General features: G+C 37.7%; 1 protein-coding gene across 3 annotated transcripts in view; it reads right to left on the bottom strand.

The window, feature by feature from the left end:
- znf385b (zinc finger protein 385B) overlaps positions 1–20,691 on the bottom strand; it is a 130,116-nt gene that overhangs the window by 6,838 nt on the left and 102,587 nt on the right. For 2 of the 3 annotated variants that reach the window (XM_081367882.1, XM_081367881.1), the window contains exons 3-5: positions 15,833–15,943; positions 4,179–4,217; positions 2,241–2,427 (exon numbers count right to left, since the gene is read on the bottom strand). In XM_081367882.1, the coding sequence (XP_081224008.1) occupies positions 2,241–2,427; positions 4,179–4,217; positions 15,833–15,943 (337 nt within the window). The remainder of the gene's footprint in view (positions 1–2,240; positions 2,428–4,178; positions 4,218–15,832; positions 15,944–20,691) is intronic. The other variant, XM_081367880.1, reaches the window with a different exon arrangement.

Raw genomic sequence — 20,691 nt, 5'->3', positions numbered from 1 at the left:
TGTTTTAAATTATTTTGTTTCGTTATTATGCTTGTTGTCATCTGTTGATGTTGTACAAGCAGAATGTGGCGGTTGGTCAGTGTGGTATTAGTCCCGCCCCTCCTCCACTGTGATTGGACGGTTGGGTAAAAAATGACAGTGATGAGCGCTGCGTTTTACCCAAAGTTGAACATTCTTCAACTCTCGGCGACCTGTAAAAAGCGCAGAGCGCTCAGCGCTTCAGCGTGAAAAAAACGCTCAGCGCCTCGTTACGCTCATGGCGTTTTAAAAACGCGGCGCTCCCATTGAAAACAATTGAAAAAATACCCAGCCGCGTGAAAAAACGCTTTGGTGGACACACGGCTTAAGTGGTGTCAAGGTAATGGATTTGATTCCCATTGAATGCATTAACTAATAAAAATGTCTTGAATATACCATATAATAAAATGCATATGTGTAAACTGCTGCAATAAATATTTATCTGGCTTTTTTTCAGATGCAGTGCATTATGAGATTGCCTACTTTCTGAAGGATATAGTTGAAAAGGTTGTGGTCGGCAAAGCAGCATTTATTTACAGTAAAGAAAGCCTGAAAAAAATAGCTGATTCTATTTTAATATATTGTAAAAAATGTAATTTATTCCTGTGATGTCAAAGCTGAATAATCAGCATCACTACTCCAGTCTTCAGTGTCACATGATTCATAAATTATTCTAATATTCTGATTTGGTGTTCAAGAAACATTTCTTGTTATTATACCGTTGAAAACTGCTTAATTTTTGTGTGGAAACTCTGATACATTTTTTTTTTACCAGATGAAAGTTTAAAAGAACAGCATTTATTTGAAACAGAAATCTTTGTAACAATGTACAAGTCTTTACTGGCACTTTTGATACATTTTAATGTAATCTTGCTGAAAATGTAAATTTCTTAAAAAAATAAATAAATAAATCTTACTCACCCAAACTTTTGAATGGTATAAAACAATTCCAACTTAAATTTTGGCTAAACGAAGCAATCCACCCTTTGAAACAAAAGTGTTTATGATGCCTTAAAATACAGTAGGCAGCTCCCTAGGTTTAGCAACAGAGCCGCAGTGATAACAACTGGCACTTCTTGTTTGGATGCAGATCAAGCAGTGAACGCAATGTTGAAACGACCTTGCTATATCCTTTCTGAAAAAGTCTGGATCTTAAGAAAACAACAAAAAAAAAACAGAGCAATTACCGTGCACACACATCCCAGAATAATCCAACACATGGAGTTCTAAAAAATTACATAAAGCAAGCTCTTACGTAAAGCACTGGCGCTAGCAATTTTAATGATTTAGTGCTTGAAGTTTTCCCATGTAAACTAAAACTGACTGAATTGTGTGTTGCCAGGGTTTGGGGAGAGACGGAAACAGCAGCCCCCCTCCCGAGCCTCAGTCCGAGATCAACACCGCACTAATACGACGGCATGACAGTGAGGACCCATAAGCCATCTGTGAATCAGGCTGACATTCATTTGGCCTGATTTGTGCAAAGACACTGCATATCAATGAGGACCACCACTGCCTAATAAACGAGGCGCACCCAAATCTGTCTCAGAGACTGTAGCTAGAGAACGAGCGAATTCGGAAAGTATGCACTGGCTCTGATTTGCACCCCGTAGGGCATGTGTCTTGGTACATCCCAGTGTTAATTCTTAATCAGACACAAGGGCCTGGAATTGAGTGGGTCACAGCGTGAAGCAAAGATCAGATGATTATGTTCTTTGAAATGTAACACAAATCTAATTCAGTCAAATCAAAGGCCACAGAGGATGAAAAAAAGAAAACAACAGCATCCCAGCACGCATCCTACCGCCTGTTCCAATTCCGTAAGCGTTTTCCAAAATTAAACATTTAAACGCAAGTAGGTAAATGTTTGAAACTCAATATGCAGGTAATGATGAAAGAAGCAAACAGAGCTGCAGGAAAAGTGTTCTGTTGTTAGCATGATAAAGAATATGGCTTATTACTGCCACAGCAGGGCTGCTGCTTACCTCGGCACATGAACAACGAGAACGCCCTTGGTCACCCTAAAGTGGTCTAGATGCTTTTATGAGGAACTACGTACAGTGCACACAAACACAAGCACATGGAGTGTGTAAACAGTGGCGAGGGTTCGGGGTTAGAGCGGCGGGAAGAAAAGCATGGAGTTAAACGCACATGGAGAGGGAAGGACAGGAGAAAGAGGATGGGACAGGTGATGTGGAGCAAGAACAAAAGGAGCTATTAACCTGGTTGGTCAGAGCAGCTGGCAGTGACTGCAGTGCAGGAGGAAGTGGTGGTGGTGGTGTTGGTGGTGGTGATTGTCTTAGCACCGCTGTCCTGGGCGGCTGCACTTTTCTGCTTATTTTTCGTGGACTCCTGTGCTTTGAGCTTCTTGGCATGTTTACTGCCTTTGTAGTGCGCCTCGGCTTGGCTCTACAAAGGAGAACAAATGAACCATCCAATCAGGCTCATTTCTAACAACTAGCATCTACCATCATGGACCGCAATCACACACACATTTCAGACATGCTTTCAATAGCAGGCACTGTTCAAATCAAGGTAAGGATGAGAGGATGAGATTTGGTTGAGCAAATTTTCCAGAGCCCAAGAAATAGAGACGATGCGGTGTTTAGAGGGGATTGATTCTCAATAGAAAAAACGAAATGGGCATCGATAGCTGGCACTCATTGAGGTTGTTATTGGAGAGTTTACTCGTGTCTTTAGTTGTTCAACTTTCAAGTGGAGATTTAAAGGGAAAATGACTACTTCACACTTAAATAGAATGAGAGGGAGTGAGAGAGAAAGAGCTTATGATGGATTTGGATCCCTTTGAATATCTGACTGCTAAGAATTAGGGGCTTAATTTCTCAATTTTATGACATCAAAAGTGACAAAGTCCCAAAAGACCTATGGATTTTCTCTCCAAATGCTGATACTCTGTCACATTCACTAACTGCAAGTTTAAGGGATTTCTCACAGTGCAGGCAGAAGCCAGACAACACCGCTCACGGATGTTTTTCCTGCAGATTATTCAAAGAGGAAGTCTGCAGTTTCCAGTTTTCAAGGTGTTTAAATAGCAATTACAGGAATGTAAGGACTTGTCACTGCTTTGTTCTTGTATTCATTATTGTCCCTCCATAATGAGATATAACCAATAGCATTACATTTAAATCATTAGGATTTCCATCACAAATCAAACAACAAGCATTTCAGGTAAGGGCCATTCACACTGACAGAGATTGTTCTCAACAAGTGCTGTTAATCTTTTTATAAATCCTTCTTTTATCTTGTAATTGTATTACATTTATAACTATATATTTCATATATATATATATATATATATATGTATTTGGGGGACTTGGATATAGGGACGAGTTTTATAAATTCAGTGATTGCAGAACAGTATTGGATGTGCCTCTATTGAAAGAAACATATTAACTTTACTAGTTAATACATATATACATTTGATCAAAACAAACACACGAACAGACAGACAAAAGAATATCTATTACAAAGCATGCGGCTAACATCATGTAGTAAAGGTGCTGGGATTAAAGAGGGGTCAAAGTTCTTTTTGTTTCTTTTTTCTGTCATAAAGACAAAATGGCTGCCGTTCACTTGTGATCTTGTGAATGTGTGTTGAACCATCTGAGTCAGAGCTGAAAAAACATGAAATATGATAAAAGAGAAGAAAGACAGAGACAGACCAAGCGAAAATGAGGTGCGTAACATCCATCGCACCAACAGCACAGATTGCTTGTTCAAGTGACAGGCATGACAGTCATAATGACACACAGGACGCTCCTACAGACAGTGACAGGAGAGAATGATGTGACGACCTGGGGCGTTTTGTCTTCTCTGCACTGTGCAAATGTTAGCAGCGTCTGTGACCTGGATTAAGTGCACTTGACATTTATAAATTGACTTTCTCCCAAGCTAAGTGTGAGCCCATTTCAATATTTACAAAAACATTAACAACCAGACCATAATTTCAGTCTTTATAACATCAAGTGTCTTCCAGCTTAGTTCTAGCAATCACAGGGCCTCATTCTTGGAACACGATCAGCAGAAATTTCTCTGTAAATTGTTTTAAACATAGAACGGGCTTACAAACCCGTTTATGTTTTGTGAACATTAAAGGTATAGTTCACCCAGAAATTAACATTTTTTCATAATTTACTCACCCTCATGTTGTTCCAAACCTGTACGCATATTTCTTTCTTCTGCAAAACACAAAAGAGGATATTTTGAAGAATGTTGGACTCCATTGACTGTAACTGTATGGGGAGGGGGAAACACTGAGGCATTTTCTTTTCCAAATGATCTTCTTTTGTGTTTCACAGAAGAAAGTCACCAATAAATTTAATTTTCCAGATTTTAAAAGCACAGTAGCTAAACAATATCGTCAATAATCAAAGCAATTTGGAATTGCAAATTGCAATTCCGAATTGCAATTTGGAAATTAGCTCCATTGATTAAAAAAAATCTGGAATTGGAATCAAAGCTGATTCCAAAAAATTCTGGAATCAAACGGCCCTTCGATTTAGTCTACCATTCAAAAGTGGTATCTGTAAGATTTTTTGAAGTCTCTTATGCTCACCAAAGCTGTATTTACTGTATTTGATCAAATATATTATTACAATTATTTTAATACATTTTAAAATGTAATTTATTCCTGTGGTCAAAGCTGAAATTTTAGCATCATTACAGTCTTCAGAACCACACGATCCTTCAGAAATCATTCTAATATACTGATCTGATGCTCATTAAACTTTTCTTATTATTATCTATGCTGAAAACAGTTGTGTTGCTTCATATTTTTGTGGAAACCATAGTACATTTAGAAAATACAAATGCATCCTTGCAAAATAAATGTATTAATTTCTTTAAAAAAAAATCTTAATGACCCCAAACTTTTGAACAGTAACGTACACAGATTATCAAAATCAACCATCAATTTATGTGAGAATGGTTTGCAAAATGATTTAATATACAAATTCATTCTGCTTGTATTGAATGAAGTCACAATGCTGCAATTTATTTGAGAACACTTTAACAAACATTTTCACTCACACAGAAATCCGTTCCGTCAGGCCCGGCTGCAGAATGAAATGACTGAGGGGGCATGTGAAATTGTTAAGGGGGCTTAACTTTATACCATCAATGAACAATACACAATAACTTGCTTAGTAAAAAAAGATAAGCCAGCTTCATTTATTATGCATATATTAACCCTTTCACGCTTAATTTTAATATTCTAACTGACTCTGAGTTTTTTCAAGGCGACTGTTATTTTAGAATTTAGAACGTTCCCCCTTAATGTTTCCATGGCAACGCGTCATATTTGTCACGTGACACACCGCGGATATATCGCTTTTATTTCCTTTTCCCTTTTTGATTCAAAATACTCACAAACTTGCTTATCATGTCATCAACTATCTGATAAAAAAAATGTGTATGTGAGTGTGTTTGGTCATTTAAAAACCTTTATAAATAATCTTGATCTTGATCTATAACGTGAGATGGCTGTTTCTTTGCGCCGCGTTCTGAGAATCCTGTGAGTCATCAATTTCTCCCGAAATACATGCAAGAAAGTGGAATAGAAGAATAGAGTAAACTACTTTATAGTTACTTCCACTGTGTTTGTCTGATATGATGAATAGCACACGTCGGCAAATTATATTTGAATAGATTGTTATTGCTGCTTCCACAGACATCAGTGTGTATTTTACAAACTCCAAATGTATTGTTTTACTAGTGCTTAATGTGTATTTAATTGTCTGAAACCTAAAATAAAAATTGTGAGGTTGAAAACACTGCATAGTTGTGATATATATGACAGCGCTGAGCGCGTCCGACTCTGGCTCAGCGCCAACCAACGCGCGAAAGCACAGTTTGAATCTGGCCGTTATGTCACGTAACCGAACATTCTAAATCCCATATGTGGGACCGTACTCTCAGGGGCACTGAAATAAAAAAAAAATCCCATATATGGGACTGTACCGCTCAAAAGGTTAAACATTTCATTTGTAACCATAAATACAAAAATGAAACTGAGGGGGCACAAATCAGATCTGAGGGGGCAATGCCCCCTTTTGCCCCCTCGTGGCGCCGGGCCTGCGTTCCGTTCATGTATCATCAACGAGGACCATTGAGCGTATATGACATTCTTCAGTGAACAGTCAGGCACATAAACAGTTTATTAATAGCTAAGTTGCAAAAAAAAGTCTTTGCAACAAGAGCAGGACACGAACGAGCAAACATAAAAAGACTTGCATAGGCAATAAGCACCAGTAAGCCTTTCTGCTGATATTTGCAAATACGAGCTGCCAGCAATATCAGTGCATTACCCTACAGCTGTCTCTGTATCCTCCCGTTCAGCGCTCATGTACTGTACAAGAAACCTGTCAAACACATACACACCTACACATTGTAACAGCTTGATGTATGAAAGTACACAGTTGATCTTTTAGGGAATCTATTTTCTCATGCATACAGGCTTTGACTTTGTGGTTTTCACAGGCCTGGCTGATGCAATACACAGACCGGCCTCAGATGGGGCATCACTGTCAGAAATGTATTTGATTTCCTATTTCTCATATTTTTTGTTATCCTCTGATCCCACTACAATGTGTCTTATAAAAGTGGTTTGTACATATTTCTTCTATGTTAAAAGTCCTAGTTGCAGAATGCAACTGAAATGCCTATCCTATCTGAGCCATCTGCAATACTTTAAACATAGCTCCCGACTACCTGTTTTTCCAAACAACTGCAGAAGGGTGGAGGGTTCAGAAAATATGTAGGTCGTTATATGTCATATTCTTGGTTTGGTGCTGCTAATGGCACAGCAATTACACACTCCACCTTTAAACGCATGTGTGCTTGCAAAGATGTGCATGCAACAAATTTAGTCTTACAATGACAATCTCGAATGATTTAGCCAATTATGCAGTACAAGCATTATTAGTGCCACAGTCCCTGCCACAAAACATCTGCTCACAAACTTCCTCAATGCATGAAGTCATACAGCAATTATTACCTACTCTATTCCCTCACCCCTCATTTCAGCCTTTTAAATAATTTTTAAGCACAATAACAGCCTTAATTTGATGAAAAATACAAGCCAAACGTTAAGGCCTGATTATTAGCCAATTTCCAGACTCCAATGTTTTTCTTTTTTTATCACCTCAGAGCACAGATAAAAGTGTTTTAGTCCAGCTTATAATACATTTTTTTTTTTTTTTTTTTTACATTTCCACCTCCTACTCAAAGCTCAAGACATCAGAAGATTCCTTACATGTGTGAACTCCAGATTAATCTTTTGGCAGAACACACCCTGATCTAAACTCCCTCTGGTAATACATCTTCCAAATAACTACTTTTAAAAAGACAAAAGAATTAGCTCTTAAATAGAGATTGGAATCGCAATACTTGATTCCAGTTCCGTAACGATTCCATTATTCTTTTAGTACTTTTGAAGAACACCCATCCTCATAATTATTCCTAACTATAAAACATTAAAATATGAATGTTTTTGTTTAATATTTTATTTATAATTAACTCTTTCCCAGACAGTGTTTTTTTTTTTTTTAAGTTAAAAAGTTTTTGACCATTTTCACAAAAAATGCATGGCCCCCAGAATATTTTGTTTTATGAATATCTGAACATGCAATTTTTAAACAAAGGTCTGCTTTTAAACAACAACAACAACAACAAATCATTATTTTTTTATCAACACTTGAATGTAGGTAAGTTTCATAAAAAAGCAACATTTTGAGCAAAAAGCTCAGCCCTATAGCAGGTCCTGGGTCGACATTTCATTCTGTAACATTAGGCAGTTTTGATTTATATGCTGTTTAGTGTTGATGATCGCATTAGTTTTCATATGCATATGATTATTAAAGGGGGGGTGAAATGCTATTTCATGCATACTGAGTTTTTTACACTGTTAAAGAGTTGGATTCCCATGCTAAACATGGACATTTACATTTACAATTACATTAATTCATTTAGCTGACGCTTTTATCCAAAGCGACTTACAATTGCTATATATGTCAGAGGTCGCACGCCTCTGGAGCAACTAGGGGTTAAGTGTCTTGCTCAGGGACACATTGGTGTCTCACAGTGGATTCGAACCCAGGTCTCTCACACCAAAGGCATGTGTCTTATCCATTGCGCCACACCACCCCGTACATGTGGTGTGGCGAAACATGGACAAAGTTTCAAAAACTAAATTGTACATTTGAAGGAGTATTTCTGTGGCAAAAATTGTCCTTCCGGTTTGTCACAAGTTTCGGAAAGTTTTTTTTCGAGTATGGGCATGTGTGACGTCAGATGTAGCGGAATTTCCTTATACAGGTCCTAAGGGCACTTCTCCGGAAGGACGCGGGCGCGCGCGCACTCGTAGACCAGAGCAAGAGAGCGAAAGCAGTACGCCCATCAAATCGCTCTGCTCGGCTTTAGGGAAGTCAGTGTCACCAAAGAAGTGGGTTTTTGGTTGCCAGGGCAAGACAGCCCTGCACAGATTCCCAAAGAACCCAGCGTTAAGGGACAAGTGGATGGAGTTTGTTTTTTCAGAGCATCAACAGAGGTTGTGCAAGACTGTTTGTTCCCTGCATTTCGACGATGCTTGTTTTATAAACAAAGCCCAGATTGACGGATTTGCAGATCGTCTAATGCTTAAGGATCGAGCAGTCACAATGATAAAGGTTCGCGGCCGTGTGTTGGAACCGGGCGGTGAGTAAAACTGCTTCAAATGTCTCAGTGTGTTGTTAGCTTGGCGCGTTAGCACAGCTTTAGCTCCGCCCACACGGCCCGCCTTCAGCTGCTCGTTTTTTTCCGGAAAGACTCGGTACAGCCTATCTTTCTTTTATAAATATAATAAAACTAAAGACTTTTTAGAGATATGAAGGATGCAATACTACTCTATAGGTACTCAAGATTAACAGGAGATTGAATGAAAATGAGCATTTCACCCCCCCTTTAAAGCCTGAGAATTCCATCAATAGTGGGGGAGCAGTTTCTCACAAATGACAGAAATTTTCATCAATGGTGGGGAAAGAGTTAAAGAGCTTACAACTAAATTCAACATTATTAATTTTGCTGTGATGCTGGATTCAATAACAACACCTGTGAAGAGATGATGCCAACCCCTGCGTGGACTTCAGATGATGCCAACTCTGAATCAACAAACACAACTGCCAAATTTTCAGATTATATGATCATAACTTGTAATAACTGCTTCAATGAGATTATTTTTTTCAGCCTAAATGAATACATGAAGCTAGCTAACTGTGTGATTTGCATTATCTTAGAACTGTACATTTCTGAAAGTTCACAAGAACTGCTCCAGATCTCAAAGTAGTGAAGGATTCCAATTTCCATTTATTTTTTATTTTTTATCTCCTCACATGTACTGTAAGGCCCATATACACCAGGTATTAAGATCTGTCTCAATGATCCGATCAGTCATCCCAAAAATATCATTGTGTACACCTTTTAGTACGGATTAAATTGAGGTTTTGAAGGTGGAAAAACCCTAAAATCTGGCAGGTAATCTGATGCCCTTCGACTCGACATGATGTAAATGTTGACTAAGTTGTGTTGAAATTTGAAACCAAGCTCACCTTATGCTGCTGGGTAACGTTAGTCAAGCAACGACACAACAGTTCAACAGAGACATGTGTTGCGGGGGTGTGGCGGCTGTAATGACACAGCATGTATAAGCGAACATAAAGCTTTAATGAGATATGCTGGTTATCTGCCATATTGGCTTGTTCTCACAAAAGGGCTATTGGTCTCTGGGGGGAGGCCTCCACTTCACCTAATGTCACATCACAGCAGGACACACACCTTTAGATCAGGTAACTTCAAATGAAATTGCCGGGGCTTCTCTGTTACACTAAGCGCAAATGGAGATAAAACAGCTCATTTACAGAAGATAAGGGAAACCTAAGAGCGTACTCCAGCCATTATTCTCATTTCTTTAATGCAGTCTTCAAAAGAACAACACACGGCTGATTCACCTTCAAAACAAACCCCTTACGAAGGAAAAAAAAAAAAAATCAGACAATGTAATGTAACTGACAAAAGACAAAGCCGATGGGGGGAAAAAGTTATAGTATAAACAGTTTATATGTTTTTGAAAAAGCCAGTGGAGTAAAAAGCTTAAAAATTCAGCTGCGATTTTCCCACAATCGCAGAGTTTATTCAGGCCACATCTGCAAAAAATTATTTTAACAGCTAAACCGAGGGCCAAGATTTCTGAGACAAAATATAAAATAAAAAAACCATATCAAACCAAAAACAGTTTATAGAACTGTCAGTTGCCTGTAGGCCTTGCCTGAAGTGTAATTACGGCATTAAAAAAGTTGCATTCTACAGAAAATGGGAGCATGTTTAGTTTGTGGAAAGAACATAAAATATAATGCAGAACACATTAATGGTAAGGTCATTTATATGAGGCATTTCAGAGGCTGGAGTTGAACTATAAAGTCGCACGGGGTCAGTAAATTGCGTGATGGATTTGAATGGTTAAAGACCGTAATTATACGCCTGGCAAAGTTTCATAATGGACATAAATGCCATTTAAGGTTTGGCTTTTACACACATTGATCTGAGCCATTAATTAGAGCTAATCTATAGTGATTCAGGGAACATGTACTGCGTGTGATCGGTCTGTCCATTTGAACACATTAGCTTAACAGCATTGGTGACGCTCACCAGTCAAATGCTCAGTGTGACAGCAGTTACACAACGTACAGTTCAAAAATATTTTATTTTGCTCACCAGGGCTGCATTTATTTGATAGAAAATACAGCAGAAACAGTGAAATTGTGTAACATTATTACAATTTAAAAGAACTGTTTTATATTCAAATATATTTAAAAATGTAATTAATTCCTGATGGCAAAGCTGGCAGTCATGTGGATTCTTTGTGGAAACGGTAATATATTTTAATGATGAACTTTAGAAGAAAAGCATTTATATGAGATAGAAATTTTTGGTAAAATTGTAAATGTCTTTACTGTCACTTCTGATCAATTTAATGCATCCTTGCTGAATAAAAGTACTAATTTCTTTTTAAAAAATGACCACAAAAATTTGGATGGTGGTGTGAATTGTTTGTGATTATTTTAAATGTATATTTAATAAAAAAATAAACAAAGATTGGCAACAAACCACGCAGCAAACACTTGGAATTCCCTAACAACCACATAGCAACAGTTTGGAAACCACCTAAAAGTTTTGCACAAGCAAGCACCACTTATTCAATTTATTCATAACATGCATTCATAAAATGTAAAAATATATGCAGAAATAATAGAAATAGCAGAAACGTACAACTAAATATAAAGACATTCTAATATTCTAGAAAATATGTAGACAATTACATAAACATGCACTCAGTGCAAAGAAAAAAAACAAGTCGCTAGACAGCATTTTTTGAAAACCACTGATCTGAACGAATCTGAATATCATTGTTATTTTACGCTACTATGGGAATATTTTACAGTACAAGAAGAGAGGTATATCACACCCTATTTATATCATCTGTTCATGTTTCATAAAATGCCCATTAGATACTTCACAGCGACACTCTTGGACTAATTATGGAAAGAAACGCACTTAGTGGAACTGCTTCCCTCGAAACTTCATTCGAGCTTGGCCGAGGATGTGTTCAACCTTTAGCCTAGTTGCACAATGATTTTTTCCCCTCTGGCAACAGGATTGGATGACACAGTGAGTCCAGAGCGTGCGCTAAAGTATGGGATTAAATTACATCGCAGGACTGTGGCAAAACGAAGTGGCGCTTATTTAAAGCTTTAATAAAGTCGAGGATAAAGTTGGTAGCTTCCGAGAGTGAAGGCTACACGAGCAAGCTGCGAGACCAATGCGAGCCATTTTGCCTGTGTATAATGTGTGCAGAACTCTGTTCTCCTGGAACATGAAATAGTAACAGCACAGCGCTTGACAAACAAGGCATCTTCAGGCCTGCGGAGAACGAAGGTAACAGGGGACACGGGCTGATTCCTTCTGACACGCAAACCAGAGCATCACTTCCACTTAAGCAAGATGTGCTCTGGACTGGGCCTGCAGATGAGCATCTCCAGGGAGCGCAGAGAGCAGGAGAGACAGCTCTATCGGTGGAGATCACAACGTGGCAACACATGCACCCCGAATTAGCATCAAAGCGCTTGGCAGTCTGGGGAACATCCGTTGACACTTCTGCTCGCCCCATGCTAGCTCAGATACGCCGCTTAATCTTAAAAGCATTGCTCAAATGGGCGATTGCGAGAGAAAACTCTTTTAAATTATCGCAAGAAGGGCAATCACACTTTCCGCTTTTATTGTGCTTGTTTGGAGCACGTGAGAGAAAGAGAGAGAAAAGGGGCAAACCGATAACAGCCAAGACAAGTTAATCTCTAGCAGTCGCTTCAATTCAGAAGCACATAGGCTGTGTTGGAAAACAAGGGTTTCAAACTCGATAGCAATTACGCACCGCGGGAGGGAAGAACAGGCCGGCTGGGACACCCAGCGGCCGCCCCACAGAGACAACAGAACCACATCTGCCTTTGCTCAAAAGTCCAAAGGGGTTCCCCGGGTTCCTGTGCTGCATTCCTGCCTGTTTGTCATGAAAAAGATGAAAAAGACCTGAAGGAGACAAAACAGATGCACAATGGTGTTCCTGCGTCTGTTTTCAACTCTGAGAGAAACCTTTTCTCAATTACCGCTCGCAGTGGGAGCCCTCTGTCATCCAGGGCTTATTGCCACCCTGTGCCATTCATCTTGAATTAAATGGCTTAATCAATGCCAAGACAGAGTGGAACAACATGGCTGTACAGTAAGTAATTACCCCTCTCCCATAGAGAACAACACAACACAAGCCTCTGCCAGCTAACACTGCGCAGAACCCCACACCTGTGTGTGCACTCGTAAACACAACGGTACTGTTTAGTGCAACTGCTGGGATTTTACTGCTCTGCCAGTGAGTAAACAACGCCACATTTTATTTGGGACATTATGCATGAAAATCTATTACTATAGGTTACAAAATGTAAGGGAACACATAACTAGCAGCTAAGTGATATACCAAAACAATCTGATAAAACTGATGTAAACTCTGCAATAAAAAATGTACATCTTTTTAAGCTCATCTGTTTAAGTTATTTGATTATAAATACAGTAAAAACAGTAACATTGCAATATACAATATAGAGTGGTACAAACGGTAAACAGTGCTGATACTGGTGGAATATCTCAGTCTTTCTCGTTCATAATATTCAATATACTGCAAGCTCACACCCAGAGTTATGCAAAATTCAGAATGAAGAGGATTGGCTGACTTTTAAAATTCATGAGTGTGAATATTAAAGGGATATTTCACCGCTGGAAAGATGAATGTGTATTTAAATTGGGTCATTTATGTAGTAGAAATGTGAAATTATTTTAGAAGTTGGTGCATTCTAGACTGAGAAAAGCCAGAAAATGTATGACTTTTCTCACAACAACTCCCAGAATGCACTTGCTTCGCTGCATTTTTAAAACGCAAAGTTGAACACCAAAATTTGTATTTGAACTGTACACACCAAATGCTGCGGAAAAAAATAAACATTGACGTATTTTCAGATTTTTGTTTATGACTTTTTGCCCCTTTATTAAACATTTTAAATATTCACAAATTAATATGGAGAAAATGTCGGTTTTCTAAGGCCAAATTAGAACCCGGAAATGATATTTTTCCCGCAGTGCTGACTGAGAAGAGCCATCTCTGGAACCATACAGAGAGGTGATTTATAGGCTAATGATAATAAATGTGTCTGAAAAAAAAACGAGGCATTTTAATTGTTTTTTAATAAACTAGTGTTTTCTAAATCAGTGTCGGCTGCAAACATACCTCCATCTCCACTATAAAGCGGATGCGCCTTTAGAGAGAAATGCACCTTTCATACAGATTACATAATCAGACGGAATTTGCTTTCGATTTGAATTTGTTCGTTTTAAAAGTGGACATTTCAAGCTTTATTTAGGTAGGCTATATTTTGTTTCAGTTCATTTTTGAGACGCGCTCCAGTTCACAGAGATCATGAAAGTGTGCCGGATTGTTTTTTTTATTTTAAAAAAGCACAACATTTACACAAATTAAAGTAGTGATATATTATTCTTTTCTATATGACCAGAGTATTGTTTCCACTGTTGATAGGAAAATGCAAGTGTTTGCGCTGGCGCCGCCATGCAGTGTGCGCTCCACACTCCGCACAAGCCCTTGGATATGAGTCAAAATCTTGTGTTTATTTGTGATAATCTTAGCCCTGTATTATTATTGTCTAACCAGCATTATAACTGACATTTGACGAATTGCTTTGCTCCTTTTTTGGATAAAAGCATCTTCTAAATATGTAGCCTTTATTATTTGCGTTTATAACTATAAATGAGTTCACTAAAGACAGTAATATTTTTAAAATGAAATAATTTATGAATGTTTTATTTTTATATAACCTAACCTTTTACAGTTTTGGAAATGTGTTTGTGTTATATATATATTTTATATATATATATATATATATAAGTCTTTTTTTACTTATTCTATTATACTGAGCTTTTTCCTCCCAAAAAATGGACTTTAAAAAAGTAAACGTCGTTTTTTAGAAAATTCAAGAAATGATCCATTTAAAAAAATTAAGTTTAAACGCAATGCAATGCATCCCGCATCTAATCAGCCAGCACAGACTGGGGGAGGGGCCACACATCCGTGAGTACAGTTTACAGTTTTTTAAATGGATTGTGAAAGTGTGGGCACAATTTATGAATTTGTGGGTACAGATTGCAAAAACTGAAGGCACGGTTTACAAATCTGAGAGCACGGATTAGGAACTCGTGGGTATGGTTCATTAATACGTGTGCACGATTTGTTAAACTGAGGGAACAGTTTAAGAATTTATGAGTACGGTTTATAAACTGAGGGGACGGATTGCAAAATGGATTATTACGAGTTAAAAAAGGAAAAAGGAATGGACGCAAAAGTACAAGGACCAATCGGGCACACAACCCTGTTCACAACTTAGTTAAAACATAATTTATTTTGCCATGGTTTTTATTTGGCCGTAATTAATGATGCAGAAATCAAGAAGAATTAATAGGACCGAACATCAAGAACATAATTTGGATTTTCATTTTCATTCATTCCATTTTTTTTTTTTTTTTTACATAATTCAGTTCTGAAAAAGAAAGATTCTTGATTCCCAACCCTATGTAAACCCTTAGGCTTTGTGTATACAACTAACAACATCAAAAATTGATTATAAAGGTGTACTTTAGTCTCTGTGCTAGATTACAGTGTTTATTATGGGCTCAATGTCTTAGCGTGCAATAAACACAGGTAAAAGAAGTGAATGAGATAGAGCACTGAAAAACAGCAAACATAACAATTGATTTAATGAAACGATTTAAATGATCCAGTATGCGTCTTGTCGAAAATGGCTGAGAAGTGTTCATTAAAAGCTGGCTGAGTGAACTGGCAGCATCACGTCTACTAAAATTACCATACATTAGCACACTTACCTTGTTTTGTATGATTAATGAAGAGCGCTGCCACTTGCACCCTAAACGGCTGTACTGGGGCTAGTTTTAATCTGCCATTAGCGTGCACAGCGAAACACAGCACTATATACCACTTTTACACAGGCAGGACTGGAATGGGCTATGATAACTCCTCTTTCCATATTTAAAAAAAAGGGAGATGCAGAAGGAGATGCAGCACATGCACACACCAAAGACAAACATTTACACGCCTTCATATAAACACACACATAAATAACCAGAGAGTTTTTGTACTCACATCTGAATTAAAGCGAAGCTGACAGATGTTGCAAGAAATAACTAGCTTTTTCTTGGGAGGAATGGAGACTCCAAATGTGTGGTTGATTACAGCTTTCTGGACAGGGTCCATCTGGAAGACAAAGAGCAGAGGAACATTTAGGGTGCTTTCACACTAGAGATTGTGGTGTGGACCAGAGTCTGTTTGTCATCAGAGTGTGAATCGTTTGGCTGATGTCAAAACACATAGATTTATTTGAATAAAACTTACAAAAATATCTTAAAGGGGTGGTTGATTGCTATTTCACTTTTTTCATTTTAAATACTGTGTAATGTTGCTGTTGGTGCATGAACAGTATCTGCAAAGTTGCTGCGCTGAAAGTTCAACGTAAGCGGAGATATTGTCTTTTAAAAATCAGGAAGTTTAATGCCTACAAAAACGACTCGAATGGGACTACAACGAGATACTTCCCGGGTTTTATACGTAACTAACCCATACATTTACATCCACCCTCCCTCCGGAACATGTTCTGCTGTCGAAGAGGAGGAGTTATAGTGGAGAGCTGTAGCTGTCAGGTCTTCTGTGTTCAGGCTTCCTACAGACGCTGTAGTTCGTCAACAATGGTTCAAATTTAAGTTTGATTATGTTCCTGACAATTACAATCGTAGTTTAGCGCTCTGTGCTGCACATTTTACGGAAGACAGCTTCCAGAATCTACACGAGTTCAATGTCGGATTCAACAAGAAACTATTACTCCAACATGAAGCAGTTACAGCTTTAAAACCAGAGGCCACAACCTGCAAGTAAGATTTAATCATTTTAAATGTATTGCCTGTATAATTTAAGACGTAATGTTTTAGTTTTATCAAGGATGTAAAAAATGCCAGCGCTGGCTTTAGTATATGACAGATGCGTATAAACATTTTGGACCCGAATTTGTAATATGTACAAATTTTGTAAACGTATTTTCCATGTATACTTTATGACGTAATTTTTTTTATTTGATCAAGAACGCAAACCAATGCCAAAGCTGTTTGGTTATAGTAGCTAGTTAGTTCGATGTTATTTTGTGTGCATAAGAAACGTGTACAAACTTCAAAAAATTATCGCAACAGCAAACTTCAGCTGCTGTTATCACATATACACCTAAAGAAAACGACAAACTGAGTAAACTACCGGTAAGTTTTGTGAATAGTTAAACGGTTGTTCATTCTATCAATAAAACAATTTCTTTAAAAAACGGTATTACTCAGTCATGTATTCAGTTATATTAAATGTTTAATCAGGGGGAAAGCATATCTCAAAAGCTAACAAACAGCAGTAGCATTTTCAAGTAACAGCGTGTGGAAATTCTTTGAGAAAATAATAATAATTAAAAAAAATTACCATTCAGAAACGTTTAGTAAGAGCCGTGTTTGCGGAGGTTCTGCTTGACTCTCTTCATCACCGCTCTCTGGGTCTGATTCTGGCTCAAACTGATGAGGTAATATTGACACCATTACATTTGACCGGGTCCGGAGCACGTGCAACTGTCGCCGGTAAAGGTAATGGGCGTGAAGATTCCGGACGCAGTTTAGCCAATTACAACACACCGGCCGAACTAACCAATCTGAGCCCATTGCCTGTTTCTGAGGGAGTGTTTTCATAGACTCAGGAAGTCAACCGGTCGTTCAAATGACAGAGGAGGAAGCGGCTTACAATAAAGGTGAAATTTATGAAAAATAAGGCGTTTTTTAACAAACGAAACACGAAGACATGTTATATTGCAGCCCATAAACACAATCAAGCAAAGAAAAAAGGCAGTAAACCACCCCTTTAAAGAAATCGCTTTATAAGGACTACAACAAACGGCTGGTAGGGACTACACAACATTCCTCCCAGGTTAGTGAGATCACTAACCCTAAAATTTACATAAACCCCACCCCCGGAACACGATTTATAGATTATCAAGTAAGAAGTAAGAAGATAACTACACATCAGCTACATAAATTCATCAACTAACCATTTAGAAACGTCCTGTTGCATTCTACATGTTGTCACCTCTTCTTGAGTCTCTCCATCATTGTCTGAATCCGGTTTGAACATAAAAAGCTAAATGTTTTTGAAATTTTCAGTGCACGTCTGTGTAAGTGCAAGCTATTGAAGCTCCGCCCCCTGTGCCTCAAGCAGCAGCTCATTTGCATTTAAAGGAACAGACACAAAACGGTGCGTTTTTGCTCACCCTCAAAAAGTGACAATTTTAACATACTATATAAAAATATCTGTGGGGTATTTTGAGCTAAAACTTCACATACACACTCTGGGGACATCAAAGACTTATTTTACATCTTGTGAAAAGGGCATTATACCACCCCTTTAAAAAGTTGGTTTGGGGAACGGTTTGCAATCGGCATATAAAAGGTAATACGTCCAATTTGTGGATATGAAATGCTATTAATAATGTTGAACATGCTTCTGGTCATGTTTACTATCATACATTGCTCATTACCAGCAAGTATGCGATACATTGATCAAAAGTGACAGTAAGTAAATTTCTAATATTTCAAAAAAAAATCTATTTCAAATAAATGCTGATGCAAAAATAAAAAACTTTTTCTATTCATCAAGGAATTCTGAAAAAAATTTGTTTACTGAAAATTAAGCAGCACAACTCTTTTCAACATTGATAACACACACAAAAAAAGGTTTCTTGATCACTAATACTGCTGAAAAATTCAGATGTGCCATCACAGAAATAAATTACATTTTCAAAAATATTAAAATAGACTACAGTTATTTTAGATAGTATTAATATTTTACAAAATTAGTTTTTACTGTATTTCTGATCAAATAAATGCAGCCTTGGTGAGTGCAAGAGACATTTAAAAACAAAATATTACCAACCCCAAAAATGTAATAATAAATAAATAAATAATAATTCTCCTTGTAAACCTAAAGAGACTAATTAGGAGCCCAAGTCAATTGCCTAAGTTGATAAGTCACAAGTCAATTTTGTGAAAAGCGCCACTAGATTTAACTCTCCATCTCTGCTCAGGAAGCAGAGCACTTGTGTATGTGAATGTAAAGTTTTGGTGGTGAATTCAAAGTGACAAAAACATGAATAAAACAGTGAAGATGGCATCTTCTTGTCCAGAGTCATTACGTAGTTACAGTGGTACACAGTTGCGGCTTGTACTCACAATGCTCTTACACCGATGAACGTCTGGACCAAAAATTTGCAAAGAGACAAAGAAAATGAAGTAAGTATGAAAACAGCATTAGCATGAAAGTTAGAGAGACATGAATCAGACACACACAGTGTCCTCTGCATTAGTCAGTGTCCACGGCCCTGAACGCTAGGCGGAAATGAGAGCAATAAGGATCCCAAGCTGCAGGCAAGACAGCTGTTTAACGGTGAGAATCAATGGCAGCCTTGCTGGGCTCTTGGGCTCAAACTGATAGAAACAGATACTCTGATTATAAGGAGAATGAAGTCAGGAAAGCAATATGAACACTGCCACATCAGCACAGGAAAGCAGCCAAGCACATTTGTGGCCTTGATCGATTGCAGCTCCTGAAGTTATGCCAGCTTGTTATCCTTTAATCAAACTAATAATTTGAAATCCAAGCAAACAAAAGTCTTTTATAAACCTTTACAAATATGCACTCATTTTCTCCAATTAAGTCCTGAATACTCATAATATGACAGCAAAATGACAACAAATACACTTTGTTACTGCAAGAAAACATGAAAAGCTTAGAGTAGGTGTGGTTTTAACATTCGCATGCATGTTTTAAAATAAAAAAAAACACATATTCTCATAAAAACAGCCTTTTCAAGCTCAGAACAGTTGTTCTTTTTATATATAGATATATTTGGTCTTAAGTAACCAAACAAAAGACTTCTATTTGATGACAGCTACTGTCTGTAAGGGCAGTTGGAGCAGAGCCCCACCAAAACATTCATCCAAAACATAGGCCTCTAGCCTATATGAACTGAATCAATAATAAATTGTAAATGTGTTCAGCATTCTGCAGCAATTATTATTCAGATTTTCTAGATTATATGTTGAAAACTGTAGTGCTGCTTAATATTTTCTGGAAACTGTGATACATCAGGATTCTTTGATGAATAGAAAGTAAAAAAAAAAAAAAAAAAAAAACATTTATTTGAAAAGGAAACATTGTAAGCATTATAAATGTATATACTGCCACATACTAAATACAATTTATGTGAATTACGACTGTAAAAGCAAGTCCATGTTCATTTAATTTATACATAAAATACTCTTCTTCAACAAATAAAAATATGCCAAAAAACATTCAATGCTTAAAAGCAGAAATGATCAGAAATATTGGTAAGGATTATTCAGTAGTTTCTAACTATGGTAGGGACACGTTCCCATTCTGTCCCAAATCTATGCTCATGGATCTGAGAATTTAATGAGACAAGAAAATAAACGGACAAAATTTAACAAGCTCTAAAAAATGTGCTGTGCAGCATCCAATAGGATTACGCACAGTGTTTCACGACTTCTCGAAGCCATGCATGAAACCCTGGCACGAGAGAGCTGACTTCTGAGTTTGCCTCCAAGTAATTTAACCATTTCACACACTCACTACAGCCGTCTCTCTTAGCAGGAAGGCATTTCATAGCTCACTTGAAATACAGACAAAAGCAAAAAAAAAAAAAAAACTATTCAACTTGAGACACAATTCTGGCATATTTTACCTGGAGCAAATGGAGAGTGTCCATAACGCACTTTTGTGTGAAATCACAACTGAGAGAGGAGTCCAGTGGAGAGAGAGACGGACAGAGATGTGGTGTGGCTTGCGCTCCGGTAGCGATGCACTGGAGGTCTGTTCTCACGGCAACACCTCTCTCTCTCTCTCTCTCTCTC

Source organism: Scardinius erythrophthalmus (assembly GCF_964197995.2).
Source record: "Scardinius erythrophthalmus genome assembly, chromosome: 6".
In the NCBI taxonomy this organism is placed as follows: Eukaryota; Metazoa; Chordata; class Actinopteri; order Cypriniformes; family Leuciscidae; genus Scardinius; species Scardinius erythrophthalmus.
The sequence above is the reverse complement of the archived record's forward strand: the minus strand, read 5'-3'. Positions and strand labels throughout refer to the sequence as shown.